Genomic DNA, 26,301 nt, shown 5'->3' with positions numbered 1-26,301 from the left:
ACCGAGATTTTTGTCATTTCTAATGTTATATTCTAATATGTTGTAATAAAATAAGAGATCTATGACAAGGAGGTGTTAAATCGTAATTTCGTTATTTCCGCGTAATTTTTTTTATGTTTCGTGTTTTCAGTTTCAACCATACTGTAAAAATTCCTGAATGCCCCTTTCGCCCTAAGAAAACGAAAAACAAAAAGAACAAGAGGAGCACTTTAGGTACTACTTTATCTCCCTGCTCTAAGACTTATTGTCATCGTTGATGAACTCAAGGAACTTATAAAAAACGCTGAAGTTCTGTCTGAACAACTGTTATTGAATAATTAGGACAGACCTGTAAGTACTTTAATGATAATCTCTCATTTCTACATTCGTTATCTTGTCTTTTTTCATGACCTTTATATATGACTGCTAGAATCAAAGGATGGGTCAATGATGCTTGGCCCCTTATATGCCAAAATTTCCGTCATTTTCAATGTTCTAACATAAAGTACTAGAATCGATGAATCGGTGAATGATGCTTCGCCCCTATAAGCCAAGATTTCCGTCATTTTCAATGTTCTTACTAGAATCGATGAATAGATTTTTTTCATTTTCAATGTTCTAACATATGATTCTTCGCGTCTATATACCGAGATTTTCGTCATTTTCAATGTTCTAACATAAAGTACTTGAATCGATGAATGACGCTTCGCACCTATATGCCAAGATTTTTGCCATTTTCAATGTTTTAACAGTAACAGAATCGGTAAAAGTGTTGAGATTTTTATTTTCAATGTTCTAATATAAAGTGCTAGAATCAATGAATCGGTAAATGATGCTACGCGTCTGTATGCCGAGATTTTCGTCATTTCTAATATTACGTTCTTTTATGTTATAATAAAATAAGTGATCTATAACAAAACGTTATTAAATCGTAATTTCATTGTTTCCATGTAATTTTTTCATGATTAGGTGAAAACAATTTTTTTAACCAATTTCTGATTAAATTAACCTTGATAATAATAAAAGAGAGTTTGTGGCTTGTTGTCTCTCTTGTTCTTCGTAAAACTGTTTGTGCTAGGTCTTGAAATTCCTAAAAGGCGATTTAAAAAAAAAAAAAAAACGTGCGCATTCTTACAAATTATTTATTTTTATTCTTTTTGTCAACGCAAGCAATGTTGACATGTTGATGTGACATCAACAAATTAATCTTGTGGCAGCTATATGAAGCAACATATTTTTTTCTTTCTTTATATTTATTCATTATTTTATTTATAGTTATTCTTATAAAATATGTTTTTTGAACATAACTAATGTAAAATCAACTGCAAGGAAATCCATTGGGAAAAATGCTTCATTGTCAACGCTTAAAAGCATGGTTTTGTTTTTGTGTCTAATGATGTTATGTCTAGTAAATGTTTATTTTGACAAGTTGAAATTTGAAAAACGTGATTTGCTTAATATAATAGTATAAAGTAACTGGTAAGTACAAGAAAAGGGAATAAAAAATTTAAACAGTTTCAATTCTTTTATCATCTTGATGTAAGTGCGATTTTAGTTATGCACATGATTCCGTAATGTTAAAAAATAACGATACAGTAATTATTTAAGATTTATTTTACCCCGTATGAAGAACCCATATTCAGAACTGGTTAAGTGAAAAATATTTCTAATAAATAAATATATAACTTAATGATATTCTCCAAATATGAATTTTTTAAAATTGAAATTATTGTTAGTACAAGAATCTATTCATTACTATATATTTATTTTTTAATTATTTGTTTTACTGTTATCATTATCTAACATCATAAAGTTTTCATACGCCAGAAGATCTAAACTTTTAGTAATTTTTTTAAGACATATTGAAAATAAATTGTGGGAGCATGTTTGTGTATTGATATTACGAAAAAAATATATCATATACATACAAAAAATAACATTTATTAAAACAGAAATATATTTACAAAAGATGAGAAAAAAAGTACAGCAAACAAATTTCTCTCTATTTCATCTAATTGCTTTGAACGTTTTTCAATATAATGTGAATAAGACCACGCCTTTTTTAGAATTTAAATAAATTTAAGATAGTTAAATGTGTGCAAATAAGAGAAGTGAAATCCATCTAACTTGATAGTAAAAATTTGCTAAAATAAAATTAAAGTATAATTTTTACGGTATCAGTTTTTGTTATATCAGCAATTTATAAATGTTTCCTTATAATAACTAATTAAGTGTAGTAATATCGATTAATTTCTAAAGAGTTACAATAACAAGGTTTTGAAACTACCTTTGTCATTAGCCTTTTAGAATTAGTTTTTCTAACAGTTTTTATACGTATATAATATAAAGACATATATTTCTTAAAAGTCTTTATTAATGGAATAAAAGTTCATTTCTGTTTCAAATACTAAATTACTAATTTAAAAATAAGTACTGTCTTAAAATAAGTACAATTAATCTCTCTAAAAATAAGTACTGTCTTTAACTAAGTGCGAAGTCTTGGAAAAGACAACAGTAAACTTGCAACGAAACAAATCTATGCATAAGATATATAATAGTATTGCATCATATTCTATCATGTTAAATAAAATTAGATATCAGCAAATTATTTATTTTTAACAATATATGTTTTATTTTTTACCACTTTCAAACAGATACGTTATAAAAAGTATTGTATATAAATCAATAAACAATTTTTAAACTTAAATAGTTTTCGGTAATAAATTTCTTCACAATACAAAATTAATTATTTTTGATTCTTTTCATTTTCAACTGATTATACACTGAAGCTTTGTGACAGAAAAACAGAGATGATATCTTATAATACCTCAATTAATTTTAATGATTAGCTTATTTTAGGTTAGTATTGTTTCCTTTCTGGGCATAATTTTTGACTAGGAAAAAATGGGGCAATTAAAGACAGATGGAGAAATAAGAATTTTTATTTTAGTTCAGTGATTTATTTCATATATGTTTACTTTTAAAAATAAAAACAAAATAATTGCCTAAAACATGTATAATTTCCTAATTATTTAATTGTTCTATTAAATATTAAACTTTTATAATTAATTTTCATAATTATTGGTATTTTTACTTGGAGCTACAATAGCTACATGCCAAAATTTAAATGAACTAACAAAATTTCTCATTTCGGTATACTATATAAATTATTTATTTCCTCATATTAAAAATTTCGATAGTTATTGGTTTTTTGAGCATTATTATTTTTAAATGAAAATAAGTAATTTTCCCCCATCTCCACGAATGCAATTATATTCCAATAAATTTTTAAAGCATAAGACTTTTAAGAGTACAGTTTTAAAAAGGATTTTTTTTAATTGTCTTTTTTCAAAAATTATCTATCGTACGAATTAAAAAAATGTATCTTATTAGAAAAATGTTTCTTATTTCTTCTGTCTCTAATTACCCTTATTATATCTTTATACCCTTATTGTTATGCCCCTTATTATATTTATTATCTACCAGTGGATATAGAATACCCATATGTAAGATATTGATAAATACTAAATTTATAATTCTTATTTGTTAATTTGTGCAAATCAATAATTTTAAAGCCATTTATGCTTTAATTGTAATTATTTAAACTTTTTTTATAAACTTTTTAAAATTCTTTAATAAGAAGAGCCTTGAAATATTGATGGAAATGATGTTAGCAAATTTTTATCTATCTAGTATGATCCAAAAGCCAAATGTTACCCAACCCACCTAATAGAAAGGTAATTTTCAAACAGTTGTAACTGTTTTGAGTTAATGAATATTTGAGTGCAAAAATGCGAAAAGAAACATTTATTTTTTCAATATTGGCTGATTTAATACTTTGTAAATTCTTTTAAATTTAATATCAGTCTAAGAGAAAAAAAAATAAGTACTCGTGAGAAAAAAAACTATACAATAATATCACTAATATCAATGATTTATACAATAACATCCTCAATATCAATAGCCAATGCAATAATATCATCAACATTAATTATATGACCCTAGTAATTAGAACTTCACAGTTTATGCAAGTTACCCAATTTTGCATGTTATTTTCTTTTTAATTAAATATATTTAGCGCAACTTTTGACTACACATTCATATCCCATTTAACTTTCTATTTCAAATATTTTCACATTTCGAAATTGCATTTCAGCAATATTATGTAACATTTCTCTCGTTATAAAGAATAAAAAATTTAATGAAAAACAATTTATAAAATTCTGGAACAATACTTTCATAAACTGTAAGTCTGTTTTAACAAAAAATATTAATTTTATTTTACATTTTATTTTTTTAAAAACTTAATACAATATATTTGCTATTGAAGGATATTTATACGTTATTGTTTCAAAATCTATAATTTTTGACGTTTTTTTTAATTATACTCCATATTTTAATTTTTTCACCCTTCCACAACACAATCACTGACTAAAATGCAACGACAAATTGCTATTAATTAAGTTATAGCTTAAATGTAACATTATGCATTGTTTTATGATGTATTAAAACATTCCTCTAATAAAAGATGTATTAAAAAGAATTCCTACAGTAGCATTTTCACATATCCTTATAGGTTAATTATGATAAAACACATTGTTAATGACATTGTTAAAAACAAATTTTTTTGTATATAAAACAAGTATTTCACCATTTTAATAAACTATTTGTTTTTTTAAATATACAGTAAAAATAAAAACTTCAAAATTGTGCGTTTTTGAAATTTAAGTATTTAAAAATGTGAAATCAAATGTTTTTTTTTTTAAATTCTTAATTATCATGAATATATAAGGTACAGTTACAATAACTAAAAATTCCAATTTGTGTATAACTATAATCTCCCTTTTGTAACAATGTCGAAACTTGTTTGAATTCATTCACATGTCTCTTCACAGAAAAGATTCAGTGCTTTCCCCAGGCAAGCACAGTTTTCCGTACACAGCACGGAATTACAGTTTATTTTTAAGCACATTCGTAGTTGGGAGACCACGAAATTTCTTTTAGTACGCCATTTTGGCATCAAGTTCCACAAAATGTAGAGGAACAGGTATCTTCGATTCACAGGTATCTTCTATTCACAGGTATATGAGGTTATAATACAACTTTAAGCAGGGCTTTTCATTTACCAACCATGGCCATAGCCCTTTTCCTTATACCTAAAAAAGAATAATGAATGTTTTAGAACTCAATATGTAACAGTTGTTGGCTAATCAGTTAAATATAGATATTTATATTAACACAGAAATGAGACACATGAATATGCTGATTGTTGGTTTATACCAATGATAAATGACATACACTAAACTAACAGGTAGAATAGCAGTTAGATTTAACAGATACATTAATACTCATTACTTTGTATTTTTTTCATTAATAGTTATGATTTTAAGCGTAGGTTGATTTTATTTAATATTAAAGCACTGAATCACTTCTAATCAATGTGAGGTAATATTGAGGTATCTAAAATATTGAGATAAAAAATAAAGTACCCATCACTAAAGTGATATAAATTTGCATCGGAAATTTTGCCAATTTAAAATGTTTAATTAAAAGGAAAGAAAAAAAACTATTTCAGCAATTTAAAAAAAAAGGTATTTTAAAAAAAGTATAGCATTTCATTAAGAAAAAAAGAGCCAAACGCACAGGCTTTGCTACAGAGCATCCAAAAAAAATAATTAACCTCTTTCAGCTTCTTTACATCAAAATACAAAATAAATTCCTCTCTGTACAATAAATTTCTTAATTTTTTAACAAACCTTTTAATTCACAAATTTTATAACAAATATACTTTTTAATTATGTATGTCAGAGCTTCTTATATTATTTTCCAAACTATTTCACATTTAGAAAAATATTCCTATTGATTTTCCTAAATTCTGAAAATATAATTTAAAGCAACAAATTCTTTTATGAATGTAGAGTTGACTTTTATCTTCCACAATTTTTGTTGAAAAACTAATATACTTGCATATACTTGGTTTCCCTGTTTCATATGAATATACTTTTAAACATTTATCATTCACAACTTTCTGTTGAAAAGCAGAAATACTTGGTTTCTCTTCAATGTGAATTTATTTTGAAACTTTTGTTGTTCAAAACTTTTTGCTTAAAAGCCGGAATACCTGCTCTAAATATGAATGTATCGTGAAATATTTATTTCTCAACTTTTTGTTGAAAAGGAGAAATATTTGATAACACACTTCAATAGAGAAATATTTTGAAGCATTTATTGCGCATTGCTTTTTGTTTAAAAAACCCGAATGCGTAGTTCCTCCTTTCAATCGAAGTGCACTTTAAAAAATGTATCGCGTACCACGTTTTGTTGAAAAGCATAAATACTTAGTTTCTCTCCTCAACAAGAATACATTTTTAAACTTTCTCAGTGCAAAGTGAAAACTAATATATATCATGTATCAATAATATCATATAGTTATCATGTTTTTGGTGAAAATAAAAAGCTGAAAAGTTATTTTATTTATTTAAAAAACATATTTTAAAGGTATTGTTAGAAAGTACTTTCATTCAAAAATAATTCGCATTGTTCCAACATTAAATAAACATGTTAATCTTCATTAAAAAAATTATGAAAATCTTATCTGTTTTTGTTTCTTGTTTATCTTTTCTGTTTATTTAGAATTTAAATATTTTCTTAGTATTTTTTATGATGATAGATACATTGTTGAACTTTAATGAGAGAATCGAACTTCTATAACAGATAATATTTATTTGATTTATGAATGCGCTTTTAAAATAAATTACGCGTGTACTTTTAAAATTTATTAAGAAAACCATAAATTTGATACATTAAGAGTTGATTTGTAAGAAAAATTCACGAATATACTGGTGAATTTTATGTCTGATATAATTTTAAACTTATGTAAGGGAATCATAATTTTATAATAAAGTGTTGATATATAATTGTTGTTGATTATATAAAGTGAGTGGTTATAAAAGATTCAATGTCGAATAGGTGGATTATTTAAACCAAAATTTAAAAAAAAATAATTATATTATAAAATATATTAAAAACAATCTTAAAATTATGATTACATTATAAAAATCTTTAAAAGCTTTAATAATAAAATATAACTTAAAAAAAATCTTTAAAAAAATTTAATAACAAAATTAAAAATATGACTAAATTTGAAAATTTTCTAGTTTTGTTATACTTTGATTTGAAGCTAAAATATCATCGGCATCATTGATATTAATAAAAACAAAAATAACTCTACGGTATAAATATTAAACGTTTTATTTAAAAGCAAGTTGCTGCTCCAAGTCTAATTGCACTATCATGAAATAAGATTAAATAATTCTATAAAACATAACTAAGAAGAATGGACTTAAATATTACTGTTTTTATTACATTTCCTGACAAAAAAAATTACAACGGCGTAATTGATATTGACGAAAACAAGAACATCAAAACAGTAAAAAATTTGAAACTTCATGCAAAAGCATTGTATTGTTCCCAATCTTATTAATTTTAAACATCATAAAAGTGAGTGATTCTATTAAACGTTAATAAAAAACGACAAACATGAGATCACTTAAGTATATCAAAATTTTATTACATTCTTTAATAATATTGAAATTACAACCGCATAAGTGAGATTAGCAAAAACAACATCATGACAGGAAAAAAAATCATAAAAATCAATGTGTTGCTCTAGATACATGTTTTCGATGAAACAATAAAAATGAAATAACGTGAACGAAAATAACATTCACATTGATCGAAACAATAATCAATAAAAGTCTAATGGGAAAAAAATCAGTATTGATTATTTTCCTTCAAACTTCGTGATTTTGAACATATAATGTGAATCATTAAGCAACTTAAACACTTTAAAATTCGTGATGAAGCATTACAATCTAGTAAATATGTAACAAAATGATTACAAGTCACGAAATAGGGTCAGGAAATAATGTTTTAATAAATCTTGGAATCCTAAATGAGTTTTTCAGAGCGGTTCGTCGATTTCTTTCTGTTTACGGCAGTTTTACACAAATTCCAAACGAAATTTTGAAAACTAAAGTTTTTAAATATCTCTCAAATATTTGAACACATATGTTCTTTATTGCAGACTTAAAGTTGCAGTATTAATTTAATATTATATGGGTATATATATAGTTAAAAATGTAAAGAAAACAAGGGGAAAAATTCGTCACACTATTATATTTATATATTTTGTTTTGCTTTAGCTATATTAATACAATATTAGAAAGCACTCTTTTTTGCTGATATAATCGTGTGAGCTGATGACAATATTATATATTTTTTTTATTCTGTTTTCCGGCTTTTTAATTTCTTTTAATTTTTCAATATTTTCACTTTTTAAAAAACATTTTATTTATTAATAATTTTTCTTCATCTCTTTAATATATATGTATGAAATGCACAGTGTACATTTTTGTACATTTCGCCGTCCTTTGAGAAATGTATAGTGCCTCAATATAAAAAATGGACCATCTTGAATAACGACTCTACGACTTAATTTTAATGGTATGAGGGGGTTACCTCAAATATACTGATAACTTAGTGCATATGATTAATATGCTTTAGCTATATTAATACAATATTAGAAAGTACTCTTTTTTGCTGATATAATCGTGTGAGCTGGAGACAATATTATATCTTTTCCTTATTTCGTTTAAGGCTTTTTAATTTTTTCAATATTTTTATTTTTTAAAAAACATTCTATTTATCAATATTTTTTCTTCATCTCTTTAATATATATATATGAAATGTACAGTGTACATTCTTTGTACATTCCGCCGTACTTTGAGAAATGTACAGTGCGCAAAATTAAAAACGGATCATCTTGAATAACTTTTGATCTAATGATCGAATCTTGACGCTCTACGACTTAATTTTAATAGTATGAGGGGGTTACCTCAAATATGCTGATAACTTAGTGCATACGATAGTTTAAGTTATGAAATCAGACACAAAAAGCGCACTTTCTCTGAATAAACATACCTTTTTATCGATTTATTCAGTTTACTAACCCCAATATCCCTAACTTGGAATCGAGTCATATCAATCGAAACAGGTGTTACAGAGATTTACTTATTTAATTTCTGATATAACTTGATATCAAAGTCATATCGAAACAGGTGTGACAGCAATTTACATATTTGATTTTTGCTCCAAACTCGATATCGAAATCATATCCACCAGCTTCGTAAAAGGGTAAAAGGAAACTTTTTCATGAGAAAGAAATTCTATTTTGCGCAATTCAACCGGACTTTCATTTTTTAAACCACTTTGAGTTTCCTTAAAAACCAAAAAAAAAAAATTAACGTTACGCCTTATCGTATTTCCTTAGTTTTAATGTTTTTAATTCATCCTCTAAAAATACATTTATTAACATTTAAAAAAAAGTCTTGGAAGAAATTCCAAATAAAACAGTCGCACATTAATCATTCGGGCAACGATGTCGTCAGAGCAACACTTATTAAATCTATAAGTCACATTTCCTCGAGTGGACAGGGTATTGACATTGTTTGTTTTCAGGCTTTAATTTCATCGTCTTGTCCCGTGTAAAGACTGTAGCGACAATGAAGTAAATAATCGTCCGTGGTCAGTGTCTGAGGCGAAGCAATCAGAGCTGAAAATAAGGTTCTGAAATCATCCGGCTGGAACGCGCCCGGCCTGCCATCTCCATGATGTGAGTTCATTGTTTTTGTAATTTTCCCCTCAATTTCATATACATTAATCCATCACTACGCCCGTTTTCGCATGATGAAAACACATTTGAATTTAACGTGATGATTCCCCGCGGGCAATTTCTTTGGACGGACAATTATTTTTCTTGGTGTTTATTTAATATTTAAATGCGCTCGCTGAAAAAGTTTATTTCGGGATTATCAAAAAGATTATTTTGTTACTTTATTGGAAATACTTTTCACTTTGAGTCTTTAAACACAGGAATGAATAAATTTTTGACAAATTGTTTAGTAGTTATAGATATGGGGCAAAGTTAAAAAAGATACTTCCATTAAATTTCATATTTTTATTATTTCATATCTTTGAATTAAGTCTCGTTTTGAAAAAACTGATATTTCAGAGCCTAAATTACCATTTCAGAGGAATCGGTCTTATTGTTAACACACTCATATCCAAGTTCTTTTTTCGTCATGTCTGTCAGAGTTAATTTTTATTTTATTAATTAAAATGTTTTTAACATAAAGCAAATGTTTTGCATTAGTTTAATTGAGAGTTGTATAAGTTGCTACATAATAAAATTTCTAAAGATATTTTAATATTTATGAACTAAAGTGTTGTCTGATGTCATGTATGAAACCATGGAATTGGTCTCTTTTAAACTGTTCTCGTCACCAAGTTCGCCCCCTTGGTGCTTGATCCTATATATTGGTTTCTTCAAAATGCATAAATATGGATTTTCTAAGATAAATCGCCAACTGTTTGTTTACTATTGCATTCTAAACATTTCTCCACATCTAAACGCTCTCAAACTGTCACCTTTATCCACTTTGTTCTCTTAAAAGTAAATAATTTACAAAATAAATCAATGTTCTGTAGTTTAAAGAGACTAAACTCATTTCAGATAAGAAATTTAGTGCTTCCAAAAGTATTAGTAATAACTACAAAAATAATTTTATTTAGATACAATTTTTTCAAATAGTTAATGAAGAATAATATTAAATGTTTTCTTTTTCACATAGTAATCATTAATAAGATAGATAATTATTTGAAAAACTAAAATATAAGAAGCACTATTCAAATTAAAAATGTTAATAAGCGTTAAAATATATTCCCTTATAATTAAATATATTTTTTTTTATATTTAAGTCCCTAAATGAAATATAGTTTAGCTGCTAGAGCATTGTTGACAATACAACTTCTATTTCAAAATACAACTAAAATGTATTTCTATATCAAATGAAGAAAAAAATTAATTTATTGTGTGAGAAAACAAACGAATCCAATTATAACATCAAATTGGATTTCAATAATCAAAATATTCAGCAATCTTTGCTAATTTTTATTATATTTTTTGTTAATTATTCTTTGTTATTCTTCTATTATTCTTTGCTAACTACGAATTTGTAAGACACGTAAAAATCAATTTATTAAATATCCCATTATCCCAGTTTCTAAATTATAGTTTTAAAAAAAAAGAACTTTTAAAAAATCCGGAAAAGTAATAACGAGGTTTAATTCTTACGAAGGTAAGACGTTAATAATTTGGTTATAGTAAGACCTTATGAGATGGTAAAACCGTAGTTTATTTTATCATTATACATATTTGTTCATCACATTCTCTATACAATCAGGGTTATATTTATAAATTTTACTTTAAATCTTTCAAACATAATGAAAGAATATAATGATGTGATTTAAAAAAAAAATAAGGAGCATGAAAAATGTATTTTAATGGAGAATAAACAGTTGTGAGAAGAAGAATGAAGATTTAAATATTTTAAAATTTTAAATCAAAATTTTAAGAGATAATCCCTCTTATTAATCATTAAGATTTTAGTGATATTTCAAATATTAGTAGTGAGTGATTAATCTATATCAAAAATTTAAAATAACTTGTATGAATTTAATATGATTATTAAATCTATGTTTACTAATACTATATTCCATTTTACTCGACATGAAGATTTAAATGATATTTTATATATCAGTAGTGAGTGATTAATCTATATCATGAATTTAAAATAACTTGTATGAATTTAATATGATTATTATATCTATGTTTACTAATACTATATTCCATTTTACTCGACATGAAGCTTTTAATCATATTTCTTATATCAGTAGTGAGTGATTAATTTATAACATGAATTTGAAAGAACTTATACGAATTTAATATGATTATTAAATCTACATTTACTAATACTGCATTCCATTTTAGTATTTTATTATTATTCCATAAGCTCTTAATGATATTTCATATATCAGTAGTGAGTGATAAATTTATATCATGGATATAAAATAACTTACATGAATTTAATATGATTATTTAATCTATATGTAATTATTTAACTGAATATGGATCATAAATTTTTCAATGATTTAAAAAAATGTTTTAATTATATGTAATTAAGTAATTAGATTTGAATTTAATTGAGTAGAAATTTCTAATTGTGGTGTAATTTAAACTATAATTTTACATGTGTTATAGATTTTACTATTTAACACAGGTAAAAGATCCAAAAAATTCAAATTGATCCAAACCGGATTTAGTTTTCATCAAACGATTATCATACAAAAAATTCTACCATTATTTATTTATCGTCTGAGAGACATCTTCACATTTTAATGAATCTTTAAATGTCAGTCATAGCACATTTGTCTGAGACAAAGTTCAAACGCTTGGCTAGAAGTCTATGACATGGTAGTTAAAGTTCGTTATGATTCGGTAAAAATTCTAAATTTAAATTTCAATTTGTCAGTTTTGTAACACATACCCTTAAGCAAAGCTAAATTCCTGAACCGTTTCTTGAGCGTCGCTTACCCCTCTTCCTGAACTGAGTTTACTTTAACTCAGTCATCTGTTAAATGCTATACAAATTATTCTTTCTATTATTTAAATTTCGCTTGATTTTCTTTATTTGTCTGAAAGCATGCGCTCTAAAATGAATTGCAAATCTAAACAATACAGTTACATTTTTTACAAAATTGGTAAAAAAGGTAGCAAATAAATGTAGTCGGTTTCATTAAGCCCGAGGTTCCCAACTTTTTTCGGATATGGAACCCTAAATAATTTATCATATTTTGGCGGAATCCCTAGACTTAATAAATCAATTTATAAAGAAATTAAAATATTTGATAATTGAAATTTTATTAATTATTTTGAAAATATTTAATGTATTAATAAGAGGGCCAGGATAGCCTGGTCGGTCGGGCGCTGGGCCCATGTCCAAGAGGTCGTGGGTTCGATCCTCGCCGGCCGAAGACTCCCCGTGTAGTAAATGGTGACTGATGCACGTTAAATCTGTCGAGTCTCAAAGTCCTCCATGTTCCCACAACAAATCAATACCTCTGGGGGTACTGATCCAGGAGTTTCCTTGTCTTCTGGATTGGTTCAAAATTACAAGGCTACGGAGTTGAACGTAAGTAGTCGTAAACCCATGAAATTGGGTCGGCTGTTCCCCGACGGTATATAAAATAAAAAAATGTATTAATAAGAGGGCCGTGATAGCCTGATTGGTAGGGCACTGGGCCCATGTCCAAGAGTTCGTGGGTTCGATCCCCGTCGGCCGAAGAGATTCCGAGCCGGCCGAGACGTGTAGTAAATGGTGACTGATGCACGTTAAATCTGTCGAGTTGCAAAGTCCTCCATGTTCCCATAACAAATCAAAACCTCTGGGGGTACTGATCCAGGAGTTTCCTTGTCTTCTAGATTGGTTCAAAACTACAAGGCTACGGGGTAGAACATTAGTAGTCGTAAACCCAAAAAATTGGGTCGGCTGTTCAACGACGGATATAAAATGAATTAATAAGAGCCATGGTGGCTCAGGGGATAGAGTGTTCGCCTTCCAATGAGGCGAACCAGGTTCGAATCCCAGCAATGGCTGGTCTTTACGAATACTGCCCCCGGCTCGCACCGATCACAGTGCTGGCGTAAAATGTTCTCAGTAGTGGACGGATCATCGTTTAGAATCTCCTTGCCATCGGGCTAACCGTGGGATGGTTTCGAGGTTTTTTCCTCTATGTAGCGCAAATCAGGGTTAGTTTCATCTAAATTTCCTCCATAAAGGCTAGTTTTTCCTGATACTGAAGAATGAGTTTTTCAAGGAATATAAAGATTAAATGTAAGTTCTACTAAAATTAGGTTTAGCTTTCGAACTAAAATTTTGAAATCCATATTTAAACAATTAGGATGACTTAAATTTTGGGTTCATTATTAACAAAGTATAAATTAATAATTTCTACAGATTTTTACATTTTAAAACACTCTACAAACACTGATAGTTAAAATAACACCGATTTGCATTAACTAAATATAAACATTTAAAACCAATAATTTTAATTTAGTTCGAAAAACATTAATTTAATTTTAAAATCTTACAGTTTTTTTTCAGAGATCTAAAACAACTATTTCTTTGATTTAATTATTCAATTACATTCATTTTAATACTAAAATTTATTTACAAAAAAACATTTTTCTTCTGGTTTAAAAAGAAATATGTATTTTTATCTACAAAAAAAGAAACAATATATTTTTTTGTTTTTATTGAAAATTACTATTATTGTTATATTGTTTTTTATAAACACACATGAATATGGAATTCATCTTAACAAATTGCAGTAAATTTATACAAAAGTTTTACTAATCATTACTATAAAACTTGACAGTGTTAAATTAAAAATATTAAATTCTTAATATTTAATTTCTTTATAATCTTATTATTCAGCTATGACTATACAGACTATGACTATATAAATGACTTAAAAAAAATTGTCTTCGTAATAAAACCATATCCCTTATAAAACAAAAATATGATATAATTTATAATTATGAATTCATAAAAGCCCAAAAAAATTCTCAAAATAATGCACATAAAGGCTCTTTACAAAATTCAGTTAAGCTATTCGAATTCAATGTATTTTATATTGGAACAATAGCGAAGACAAAAAAAGCATGTTTAAAAGCCACTTGCACTGCGAGATACGCCCTATAAATTTTTTAACTGAAAAGAAAAGAAAAAAAAATTGAAAGAATAAACGTTGATAACATCACACTTTAGTAGCATTTAATAATAAAATTTTCATTACCTTGTAAGCGGAAAAAATGTAACCCAGATCTTTTCCGCATTTGTTGATTACAACCGGAAAGTTTAATGAGTTTTCTTTGAATTTTTTAACTCAAAACTTTGTTGCCAAGATGTTTGGATTAAAAGACTATTAAAAGCATCTGAGTTATATTATCTTATAATTATTTTTAAGCTCCTGATTGTTGTCAAATTTTAGCATTTATTTTTTAAAAATGTGTACTCACACACTGCTAGAATTTTCATTCTGAAATTACGGTAAAATAACCGGTAGCAGTCTGTCCATCCGATTAACCATAAAATTTACGGTTAAGAACAATTTCTAACTGTACGGTTTTGAAACCATTTACAACAGGTACGGTTGAGAAACCGTGAATATAAAACTATATGGTATTGTAATGAGTTATGACTAGCATAGTTTCTAAACCATGAAAATTAAATGGACAATGGAGCTGTGCGGATATTGCTCCATTTATGCGTGAATGATAGTTTCGATAGTATATAGAGTATGTAATATATAGCAGTATAGTATAGTATATAGAGTAGATAGTAGAGTTCGGGGTCACCTATTGAAGAGTACAGGCCACTGGAAACTATTTATACATTGAAGGAATGAAAGAAATATTGTAATATCAAGGCTGGAATTTGAACCCCTGGTCAGCTCGTCACGAGATTGACCGATTAGCCCTCAGCTACACCTACAGTATGTATCCAGCTGCACTAAACAAAATGACTTTATAAAGTGAGCATAATTGGCGCGGCTAGAATTCTGTTTATTTTACCATAATAGGAAAAAGTAATAAAAAAACATTTTTTCTCACACTTAACAGTTTGAATATCATCGTTTTTATGGTTATTTACCTGTTTTGGTTGAATATGATAAAATGGCAATTAAATAGCTATTTAACCATTTTCGCCGACACATTTTTAACAGTGCAAAACATACAGAAGTATAATAATTCTTGTTATTTATGCTTTTGATTTTTTTTAAAGTTAGACAATGTGCAGCATATTAGCATAGTTTGAAAAAAAAGGAGTTCAAGTATTTTTCTTCGACTTCAAAGAAGAAAAAAAAGAAAAACTATTATGAAGTTCTACTTTTTATAAACAAATATTTTCTAAAATCCTTAATAAGTTTCTAACTAACAACAGCTAATAAAAATAAATTGTTGGATTCCAAAAAATAGGTATTAAAATGAAGAAAAACTAAATATCAACAAGTCAAACCTTGCCTCGTCCAAACTCACGTTTTAATTTGATCCCAATAAATGATTTTGCTTTTTGAAGTAAATTTGGACATAATCTCGAACAAAACTTTTCAGCAATTCATTTGTAATTGAAATTTTTAATCACCAAATGCAACAACACATCATTTCAATCCGTGGTGGCTCATAAAATATTGCGTTCGCCTCCTAACAAGGTGCATCAGGTTCGAATCCCAGCGATAGCTGGTTGATAGGAATTCTGCACCCGACTCTCACCGACCACAGTGCAGAGGAAAAATATCCTCTGTCGTAGACGGATCATGGGTTAGAGTCCCCTTATTGTCAGGAGTAGTTATTGTGGTTCTCCTCACCATGTAACGCACCTTGCTAATCTCCTTGATCCATTCCTATGAGGTGAACCGGGTTCAAATCCCAGCAATGGCTGGTTGATTCTAATTCTCACTCGACTCGCGCCGACCACAGTGAGGACGATAATATCCTCAGTAATAGAGGGATCATGGGTTAGAGTCCCCTAACCGACAGTTTAACAGTGGATGGTTTTCGTGGTTCTCCTCACCGTACAACGCAAATGAGAGATAGTTCCATCAAAAAGTCCCTTATGAAGGCTAATTTCTCATAACACTTGATCCAGGAGGTCCATTGTCTTCCGGATTGTCAAATTATAAGGATACGGAGTTGAACATAAGTAGTCGTAAACTTAAAATGTGGTCGGCTGCTCAACGACGGCTATAAAATAAAATAAAACACTTGATCCAGGAGTTACCTTTATTTTTTGGATTGGGCTCAAAATTACAAGGCTACGGCGTCGAACATTGGTAAGTCGTAAACTCAGAAATTGGATCGGTTGTTCAACGGCGGTTGTAAATACATTATATCAAAATTAATCATAAAAAGTATTTAATCATCGAACTATCTTTATCTGAAATCTGCACCACATTGTTTTAGTAGCCTTAAATCTCAATAATCTGACAATTCTGACAAATTACGATTCAATGTCATTATTTTCCATTCAATAAAACATGACTGCATTAAAGCTATATTCTAATGCCATGTTTTATTATTATTATTCCAATATGCTATTTTGAATCTAGAGAACTCCAGCAATAAATCCCGATCGACGCAATAAAAATGAATAAATTCCTATTGCTTTTACCACAATAACCTTGTATCTCAACTCTTTTCGCTAACTATGATTTATTGTCATCATTTCCAATTCACTTCGAACAACAGCAGAAACCCCTCAAGTGCTTTGCCCTTGTGAAATATCTTACCAAAATTATTATTTTAATTCCTATTCTACAACTAAAGCAATGAATCAGGATAGACACAGCAGGGATAGTCAATTCCATTACTTTTCTGAGCGTTCATTACAAAATATTAGGGACTATTAATTTTCTTTTATTTAAACTTGAATTCACAACAGTGCTGTGTTAAAATATAATATTTTACTATCATCATTCAGTTCGCTATTCTACAACAACAGCAATATGAAAAGCTATCCTGTTATCATCAAAACGTTGACATTGCAATCATTTTAGGACGTGAGGTACTTGGTCTTCTTGCATCCTAATATTGTTTTACGGGTAAAATTTATCCATGTACTCTCATGTGTGTCTCCGCTAGCCTAATTGCATTGCTTTATTGTCCTAAAATCATCCATACAAACTGCAACTTTATGGATTACAGATTTTTTTTTACTTCTTTTCAATTTCAAAAACTCTAAAAAACTGCGAAATTGCTTCTAAATTCTTACAAATTTTTCAGCTTGTGATTATATATTCAGAAAAACTGAACAAGAATTAGAAAATGCTTATTTCATCCTTATTTTCAAAATTGTAGAGTGAAAATATTTCTGACATTTACAATGCGTGAAACTTTTAATCACGCACTTTTCGTGATTTCAGTTTTTAACTATTTTGAAACCTGTTGAGGTATTTTTAACCAACACACCAAATCTTCAACACGTCATATAAATATTTGCTGTAAGGATTTTTTTTCGAATAATTTTGAGCCATTTATTAGAAAATATAAAAAAGAATTTTACAAATTCTAATGAAATTTAAAATAACTATAATAAATATAAATATAAATTAAATAATTGAATGATAAAAATTAAAAATCAGAAAACTATTTCTGGCTTAGCAGCTTTAATACCTAGATATGTGCTGATACCCGATATGTGCTATAATTAGCTACCATAAACAAAGAAACACGTTGCAAAAAGTGATTTGCACCTAATTTTGTATATTGCTTCCTTTTTCCATGATTAGAGTCATTATCCAAAAGTTTTCCCACATGTACTGTACACCAATATAATATAGCAACTACGTTGTTAGTATTCATAATAGGGTACTTGCAACTCGAGAAGAAGACGATCTCTGATACACAAACATGTGACAATACAGGGACTTCAGCGCCAGATAGCGTGTCGAAGTCGAGTTTCTCCGCATAAGTTGGAATGTTAATTAACATGAAGTTAATTCAAAACAACTTCGTATCACCCATTGAATTTGTTAAAAAATATGTATTTTTTTACTTAACTTATGTATTTATTATATGTTTATGTATTTTATTGTAACCGCGATATATTTTTGTTTTGTGTACCTGGCGATTTCGATGCATAAATCGTTTATCCTCTGTATGGTTTTGTACCTATCTTTGGGTTAAGTAAGAAATATATAGCGAAAGAATTGAAATCTTTGTGGAAGAATCTCTGTTAAGGAATAAAGAATGTCTCACTTAAGAGAATTGACACTTGATGGGCTTGGTTTACTCTAAATTGAATCGAAAGAACAATTGCTAATATGAACAAATGTCACGTCTCGACACCCGAACAGGACCGAGATACGCACACTATTGTACTTGCATGTATCCCATTCTTTTCCTGTTATAGCGCCATCTATGAGTCAAAATTCTACATTATGAATCAGAATTATTTTAAAGAATGCTAGAAATGTTTCGTGTGCTTCTAAAACATTGTATTTCTAAGAAAAAAATTGAAAAGATTTTTTTCAGGGTATGCAAAAGCTATGATTGATTATTCAAGATGAAAAAATATTTTTGAAACTTAAACGGACCATTTTTTTTTATTCTTACGCTGACAGCAGTCAAACCAAAGACTCGTGGAAGAAGAGATTATTGATTCCAATAAGTTACGCCTAACAAAAAGAGGTTCTAACCTCTTTTGTTAGGTTTTAACCATAACAATAAGAGGTTTTAACCATTTTTCTTGACATTATAATCTGGATTAGGGAGTCCTTGCCAAAGCAGTCAAACTCATGCAATGGAGCTTTGCCATTGCGCTAAAATATGCCCTAACGAGAAATGTTGTCTCTTCATCTCATACGGAACATATAACTACTTTTTCATTCATTTAAAGTAAGGTTCCTGAAAAGTCCGCATAACCAAAAGGATATAGACCAACTTTCTTGGCTCTAATAGCACTAAAACGCATGTTATTCAGAGTTTTGACACAAATATTGGAATCTGTGTTATGGAAAGCTATATTGTAGGTTACATGTAGATGCAGACAGTATACTTCCTTTCTTTCAATAAAAATTTGGCGCCTGGAATTTTTACAATACCAAAAACAAACTAAACCATTTTTCATGGCAGTGAGGGAACTAAAATCTGAATTATGGTATCTTGGCCTAGGGACTGAAATCTGTGCTATAGGGAAATATCTTAATAATTACTTTTTATGCGGAATATCCTTTTCATTCAGATTTCTTTTTCATTCAATAAATATTAGGATCTTGAAATATCTAGTTATAGCCGAAATCTGTGTTTTGGAGAAATATTTTTAATAGTAACATTTAAAATGAAACAGATAATTTCTTTTTCACTCAGCAGAAATAAGACTCTTGGCATGTCCATTGGATTGCTGTGAGGGAGTTCTTTTGGATTGTTGATCACAGTTTGTAGACATAGCAAAACTAGATAATTTTCACAATTCTCCTAGAGTTAATTTTCAAAAGTAGGTTCGATATTTATGTTCTTTTTAAACATCCTTTCCATTAGCATGAAAACTCACGTACAAAAAATCTACCGAAGATAAATAATGTGGAAAAAATCAAAGATTGCAAAGTAGAAAAGTACTTGTTGTGTGATCAATTTGTTCTTATTGGTTAGACGTTGGAATGTTAGCGTTCTTAACTCTAAGGGGAAAAAACTGCTTTAACTGAATAAACCTATTTAACAAAAAAGTTATAGATAGTTAAAGATGCCGTCTTCATTATATAAATAAGTTCCCTTCTAAAAAGCTGATTAAATAATAATCCCTCATCATTAAACATGGTGATACCATATTTTTTCACGCCCATTTAACATTTGCATTTGACAAATAGAATCAAACTTCTAACAAATATTTATTATAAGCAAGATTTTTATCAGTTATTATTTCTTTCAGGTTTCTTAGGTATGATCATTACTGTTTGTAAAACTTATCTAAAAAAGTATTTCTACAATGATATGTAGATAATAAATAAAATAATTAAAAAACAATATTCAAAACTATTATTTAAATACAAAGGTTTAATCCAGGAATATTTCAGTAAATGAATATGAAATATGTATGCAACGACAAAACAAATTATTTAAAAACACATTGCTACAATAAATACTAAATCTAAAAAAAGCACTATACGTTGTTTTCTTTTATTAAATGTTTTCCAGTAGTAAATGTTTTTAAATCCATTCAAACCGCATTAAAAAATTACCAAAAACGCACATTTACTGGGTAATAAAAGTAGCTTCCAATTTTCAATATGAAACTTTGTGGATACAATCCAAATTTTCAAATATAAAACTTTATGCATACAAAAAGACACATATTTTAGAATAAATTACAAATTATAATATAGCAAGATTATTAAAAGACATTTCAATTATAAGCAATTCGGTTAGATGTTTTTTTTTGTCATCGATTAAAACAATCCTTTCTGTAGTAAAAAAAAAAACTTTCTGATTTAAAAAATAAATTTTTTCTTTTGAATAAATTTTTGGCCCATTCATATTTCAAAAAACTAGAAGCACTTTTAAGTTCATCAACCTCGCCAAGCATTGTAAAATCTCATTATCAATACCCGCTTTGAATTTTAAAGAATGTAGTGAAAGTTGCCAAGTCATAGGAGCACAACATAATATACTCGTCAATAGTTCATTCAGCGGTTTGTAAACACGCGTGGCTAAATATCAAATTCACTATCTTGCTCATTGTTATCGCAACATTCCCCACGCAAGAAGTAATTCGCAGGAAGAGAAAGAAAAAATTTCTGAAATTATTTCACTTAAAAGAATATAATAAAGGCGCGTTTTTAACAATAAAATCAACAACATACGCGAAATACCAACGTAAAGCTTTATTGCAATATTTTTCCCCGTTTCTATACGTCAGTTAAAATAAAAAAATTTAAGTTATTTCATTTATTCATTCATAAATATGGATTTAAACTTTAAGATAATAAACATCCCGATTTTTTTCTACGCTTTAAGACTTGAGTACAATGGTTTGGTTTGTAAGGGCCTCGTAAAAGCAGTAGGACAAAAATATAATACCTATGCATTTCCGAAACTTATAATAAACAATTTTGATTAAGTTTAACAATAGAAAAGGAAACCAAAAAAATTTTTTTAAAAGAAATTTAGATTATTTTTGACCTAAACCAAGAGTTAATATTTATTTTCCTCTCAACATATTTATGTGTTATTACCGTTTAATTTATTTAATATCTCGGTAATTTTCTTCAAAGGTATTAATTTAAGGAAAATTAGCAATAAAATATGGCTTTATAATGTATGATAAAATTTGGTAAATGTGTAATTTTAGCACGATACATCAGAGCATGGTATAGAACCCATTTATTCGGTTAAGTTTACATTTCAATTTTGTATATATTACTAAATGTGTGATAATAAGAAGTATAATTTTTAAAAATCAGAATTTCCCGTAAACCGTTATCATATGAACCGAAAAATCACTGAAAAGATGGTTTAAATTTAATATTAGTTTAAATATTTTAATTTAACTAACCAGAATTATGATTTCTTTAGCCAGAAAGGTCATTACCATACAGTACGATAATTTTACCAGAATTCTTTTTCACCGTGTAAAAGATTTTTCTTGAGTAACATGCTCAAAAAATTCTGAGTACTTTAAAAGTACTTTATCTATTGAAAAGTGTTTCGTATACTTTATCTATTCAAAAATGTGGGATTTTAATTTTGAACCAGAAAGATCCTCTGCACCATTACCATCAGTCACCATTTACTGCACGGGGAGGCCGAAGACTCCCCGTGCAGTAAATGGTGACTGATGCACGTTAAATCTGTTGAGTCTCAAAGTCCTCCATGTTCCCACAACAAATCAATACCTCTGGGGGTACTGATCCTGGAGTTTCCTTGTCTTCTGGATTGGTTCAAAATTACAAGGCTACGGAGTTGAACGTTAGTAGTCGTAAACCCATGAAATTGGGTCGGCTGTTCAACGACCGTCCTAAAATAAAATAAAAAACTCACAGCCGCGATGGCGCAGGGGATGGAGCGTTCTCCTTCCAATGAGGTGAACCGGGGATCGATCCCGGCAATGGCTGGTCAATACGAATTCCTCATCCGGTTTGCACCGACCACCGTGATGACGAGAAAATATCCTCAGTGGTAGACGGATCATGGGTCAAAGTCCCCTTGCCGTCAGGCTAAACGTGGGAGGTTCTCGCAGTCTTCCTCTCCATGTAACGCAAATGCGGATTAGCTCCATCAAACGTCCTCCACAAAGGCGAATTTCTACTAATACTTGATCCAGGAGTAACCTTGTCTTCTGGATTGGGTTCAAAACTACAAGGCTTCGTAGTTGAACATTAGTAGTCGTAAACCCAAAAATTGGGTCGACTGTTCAACGACGGTTATAAAAAAAACTCACAGCCGTTATAGGAAAAATATTATTCGGAAAAAAACCATAATTTCATAAGACGACGAAGCCTTCGAAAAATAGCCTTAAAAGCATAAAAGCATGATTATTAAACTTGGTGTGATGAATAACAAATCAACGGTTTAAATTAAATCCCCCCCCCCTATATTAACGTCTGGTCATGCTATTATTGTGTAGTTTAAAATCATATTTATAGCTTTGCTGAAAAATATTTCTTTAATTAATTTTTAAGCTATTAGTTAAAATTGCACAGTATTGCAAGAAAATTAGATTTTACACTAGATATGATGCTCCAAATTTTATATTATACCTAAATTTTTCATGTAAAATTCTCTTACACAAGTGTTTTATCCAGATTGAAATCTTTGTAAGATTGGGGAAAAAATATATAAAGAATAATATTTAATGTAAGATAAAGTCACAGCTAAATTTATACTTAAATTAAGCACCTGTTCATAAATTGTAACATAATAAAATAAGAGTAATTGTTATAGTTTAAAATCTATTTCTATAAGAATACATTTTCCTTTTAATTTCTATACAGTTGCGAATTGAATTTAGTACAACCTCTAACTTCTTAAAAAGCATCTAAGTCGAATTAAGATAAATTTGTGCATCATTTTTAAATAAAAAGATCATCTTATAAAGGATTCAGATAATAGGAACCATTGCAACAGCTTTATTAACGATATTTTAATGATTTTTTTAATATTCTATTCATGGCCAAAATGTTCGTGACAGTGTAAATATTGCTGAAATTCCTAAAAGCTTAAATCCATTTTTTTAAAATTTAAACTATAAAACAAAACTACCTGATATTTTGTACCTGAAAATAAAATAAATGATTATTATATTCATTCATAAATTCAATATTCAGCACACTTTACAAAACTATAATAATAAATAAAATTAGCACTCTTATTGAATTCTTTCATGAAAATTTCATAATTTTCTTATATAACATCAGAAACTTTAAAGCAATATTGCTATAGTATATTACTATAAAATTTACAGCAATATCACTGATTGATATGATCCATCTTTAAAACTTTTCAATCGATAAAAATAATGGCAAAATAAAGAAAAAATCGAATAGATATTAGAATTTTAAGTAACAATTTATTTATTCATCCAAATATATTTGTAAACAATGGAACTAAAAATTAAAATTTAAAAACAATTGTCTGCTAAAATATACTCACAGAATAGGCACGGGTTTTTTGATGACTAAAGGTTTCACCCTGATTACTTCAACCTTCACTGGCACATGCTTGGGTACTGGAATTGGCACCGACTTGTGAACTGGCACAATGTAAGGCTTGGGAATCTTCACGTAAATTGGGACGTGGTATGGTTTCGGTACGGGGTAGTGCTTTGGAACATGGACCACGTATGGCTTGGGCACCTTCACCACTTTGGGAATCGGGTAAGGTTTGGGTACTGGCACTGATTTGTGAATGTGAATCACTTTAGGTACGTGAACCACTTTGTGTATGTGTTTGACCACTGGAATGATTTTAGGCACGGGAACTGGCTTAGCTATGGGAAGAGGTTTCAGAACAGGTACGTGTTTAGGTACGGGAACGTGCTTTGGCCATGGCACGTGATAGGGAACTGTGATTAGTTTTGGATGTTCTTTTATGATAACTTTGATGGGTCTGTAGTCCCAGCCATCGCCATCTCCAGAGACAACAGCCAGTAGCGAACCAAGGAAAAGTACCGTGCACAGTATTAGAGGCCGCATAATTTATTATATGATCTGAAATAGAAGAAAAGAAATTATTTAATATATTGTAACAGAACAACATAAGTAGTAAGATATGAAATGAAATAATTTTATTACTCTACGAACTATTTACACCGCAATGTATCTACCACTACAAAAATATAATTCGAATTCACTAGTAAATAAAACATGTTAACCCGATTCTATGGTGGGGTACCTTTTCATAGATGAAGGTTGACATTGGTCACCAATGTTATAGTCAATGTCAACCTTCATCTATGAAAAGGTACCCCACCATAGAATCGGGTTAACATGTACCTTTTCATAGATGAAGGTTGACATTGGTCACCAATGTTATAGTCAATGTCAACCTTCATCTATGAAAAGGTACCCCACCATAGAATCGGGTTAACATGTACCTTTTCATAGATGAAGGTTGACATTGGTCACCAATGTTATAGTCAATGTCAACCTTCATCTATGAAAAGGTACCCCACCATAGAATCGGGTTAACATGTACCTTTTCATAGATGAAGGTTGACATTGGTCACCAATGTTATAGTCAATGTCAACCTTCATCTATGAAAAGGTACCCCACCATAGAATCGGGTTAACATGTACCTTTTCATAGATGAAGGTTGACATTGGTCACCAATGTTATAGCCAATGCCAACCTTCATCTATGAAAAGGTACCTCACCATAGAATAGAGTTAACATGACTTAGTAGATACACTATACCAGGTTGTTCCCTGGTGTTTTTCACGGTGTTAACGTGGTTTTGTTTCCTGTAAATTTTTTTAACTATACAAGTGCTTAATCTTAAGTAATTCGGATTCGGGGATTTCAGATCAGAAACTAGTTTCGTTCGGAAAGTTACAACTTTGTTCCCAAAATAAATTATTCATGAATTTAGCTTTGTTTATTTTTTATCTGGATATACAAATTTATAAATAATGTATACGTTTATATGTATGCGTATACATTTATTTGATCCTTTGAAAGCAACACTTAAGACAAGAAAAACCTATTATTTTAAGATATTGCATCATAAACTGAAATGCGTTATCACCTTCTTCTTACTACTCCCTACGTTGCAGAGAGGTGGGACGCATAGTGTTCACTCCAGTGAATTTTAAAAAATTCTGTTTAGGAATTTATTATTAAATTGCATGAAAATTGTAGCTTGTAGAGAAAATTTTTTTTTGCAGATTTGAAATCAGCAACGCAGAAATATCCAAGACTCGTTCAAAAATCGTATGCAACAGAAGAAAAAAAAATTATTTCCCAGTGTCATCGCTCAATTTTAAAATCATTTAATAGCCTTCATTGATAAAAGAAATACTAGTAATGCATTCAAGGTTTTTTAATGGGTAATATTAAGGATTCTAAGTTCTTATGGCAATGAGCAGTTAAAATGAATTTTTAGTCATTATACAAAAAAAAACGTGATAACGCTTTTCACACTCTAATCAAAGTTTGAGAAATGTTTTTCCTCAATAAATATCATGACAAATGTAAAAAATAGGCGTAACAATGTTAATAAAAACTAGCTATATTTCCCAACTTCTCCTACTTTCATGTTTAAATATCCCCTTAAAGAATTAGAAGAGAAATTAAAATTAGCTGCAACCTAATCATCTTTCTGTGATACAGGTTTCGGAACTTCTTGTAAAAACAAATAATACATGAAT

At 28.8% G+C, this 26,301-nt stretch overlaps 1 protein-coding gene across 1 annotated transcript in view; it reads right to left on the bottom strand.

Moving 5' to 3' along the window:
- Positions 1 to 3,330: 3,330 nt before the first annotated feature.
- The window catches only part of LOC107437842 (uncharacterized), a 50,331-nt gene continuing 27,360 nt past the window's right edge, over positions 3,331 to 26,301 (bottom strand). Inside the window, exons 2-3 of the mRNA XM_016049968.5 lie at positions 24,086 to 24,642; positions 3,331 to 5,135 (exon numbers count right to left, since the gene is read on the bottom strand). Coding sequence (XP_015905454.2) covers positions 5,102 to 5,135; positions 24,086 to 24,627 — 576 coding nt within the window. The 5' untranslated portion in view covers positions 24,628 to 24,642 and the 3' untranslated portion in view covers positions 3,331 to 5,101. The remainder of the gene's footprint in view (positions 5,136 to 24,085; positions 24,643 to 26,301) is intronic.

The sequence above is a fragment of the Parasteatoda tepidariorum genome, chromosome 5, assembly GCF_982258835.1.
Source record: "Parasteatoda tepidariorum strain Cologne lab strain chromosome 5, Ptep-v5.0, whole genome shotgun sequence".
Lineage (NCBI taxonomy): Eukaryota > Metazoa > Arthropoda > Arachnida > Araneae > Theridiidae > Parasteatoda > Parasteatoda tepidariorum.
Note: the sequence above shows the minus strand (reverse complement) of the source record. Positions and strands in the feature narration are given on the sequence as shown.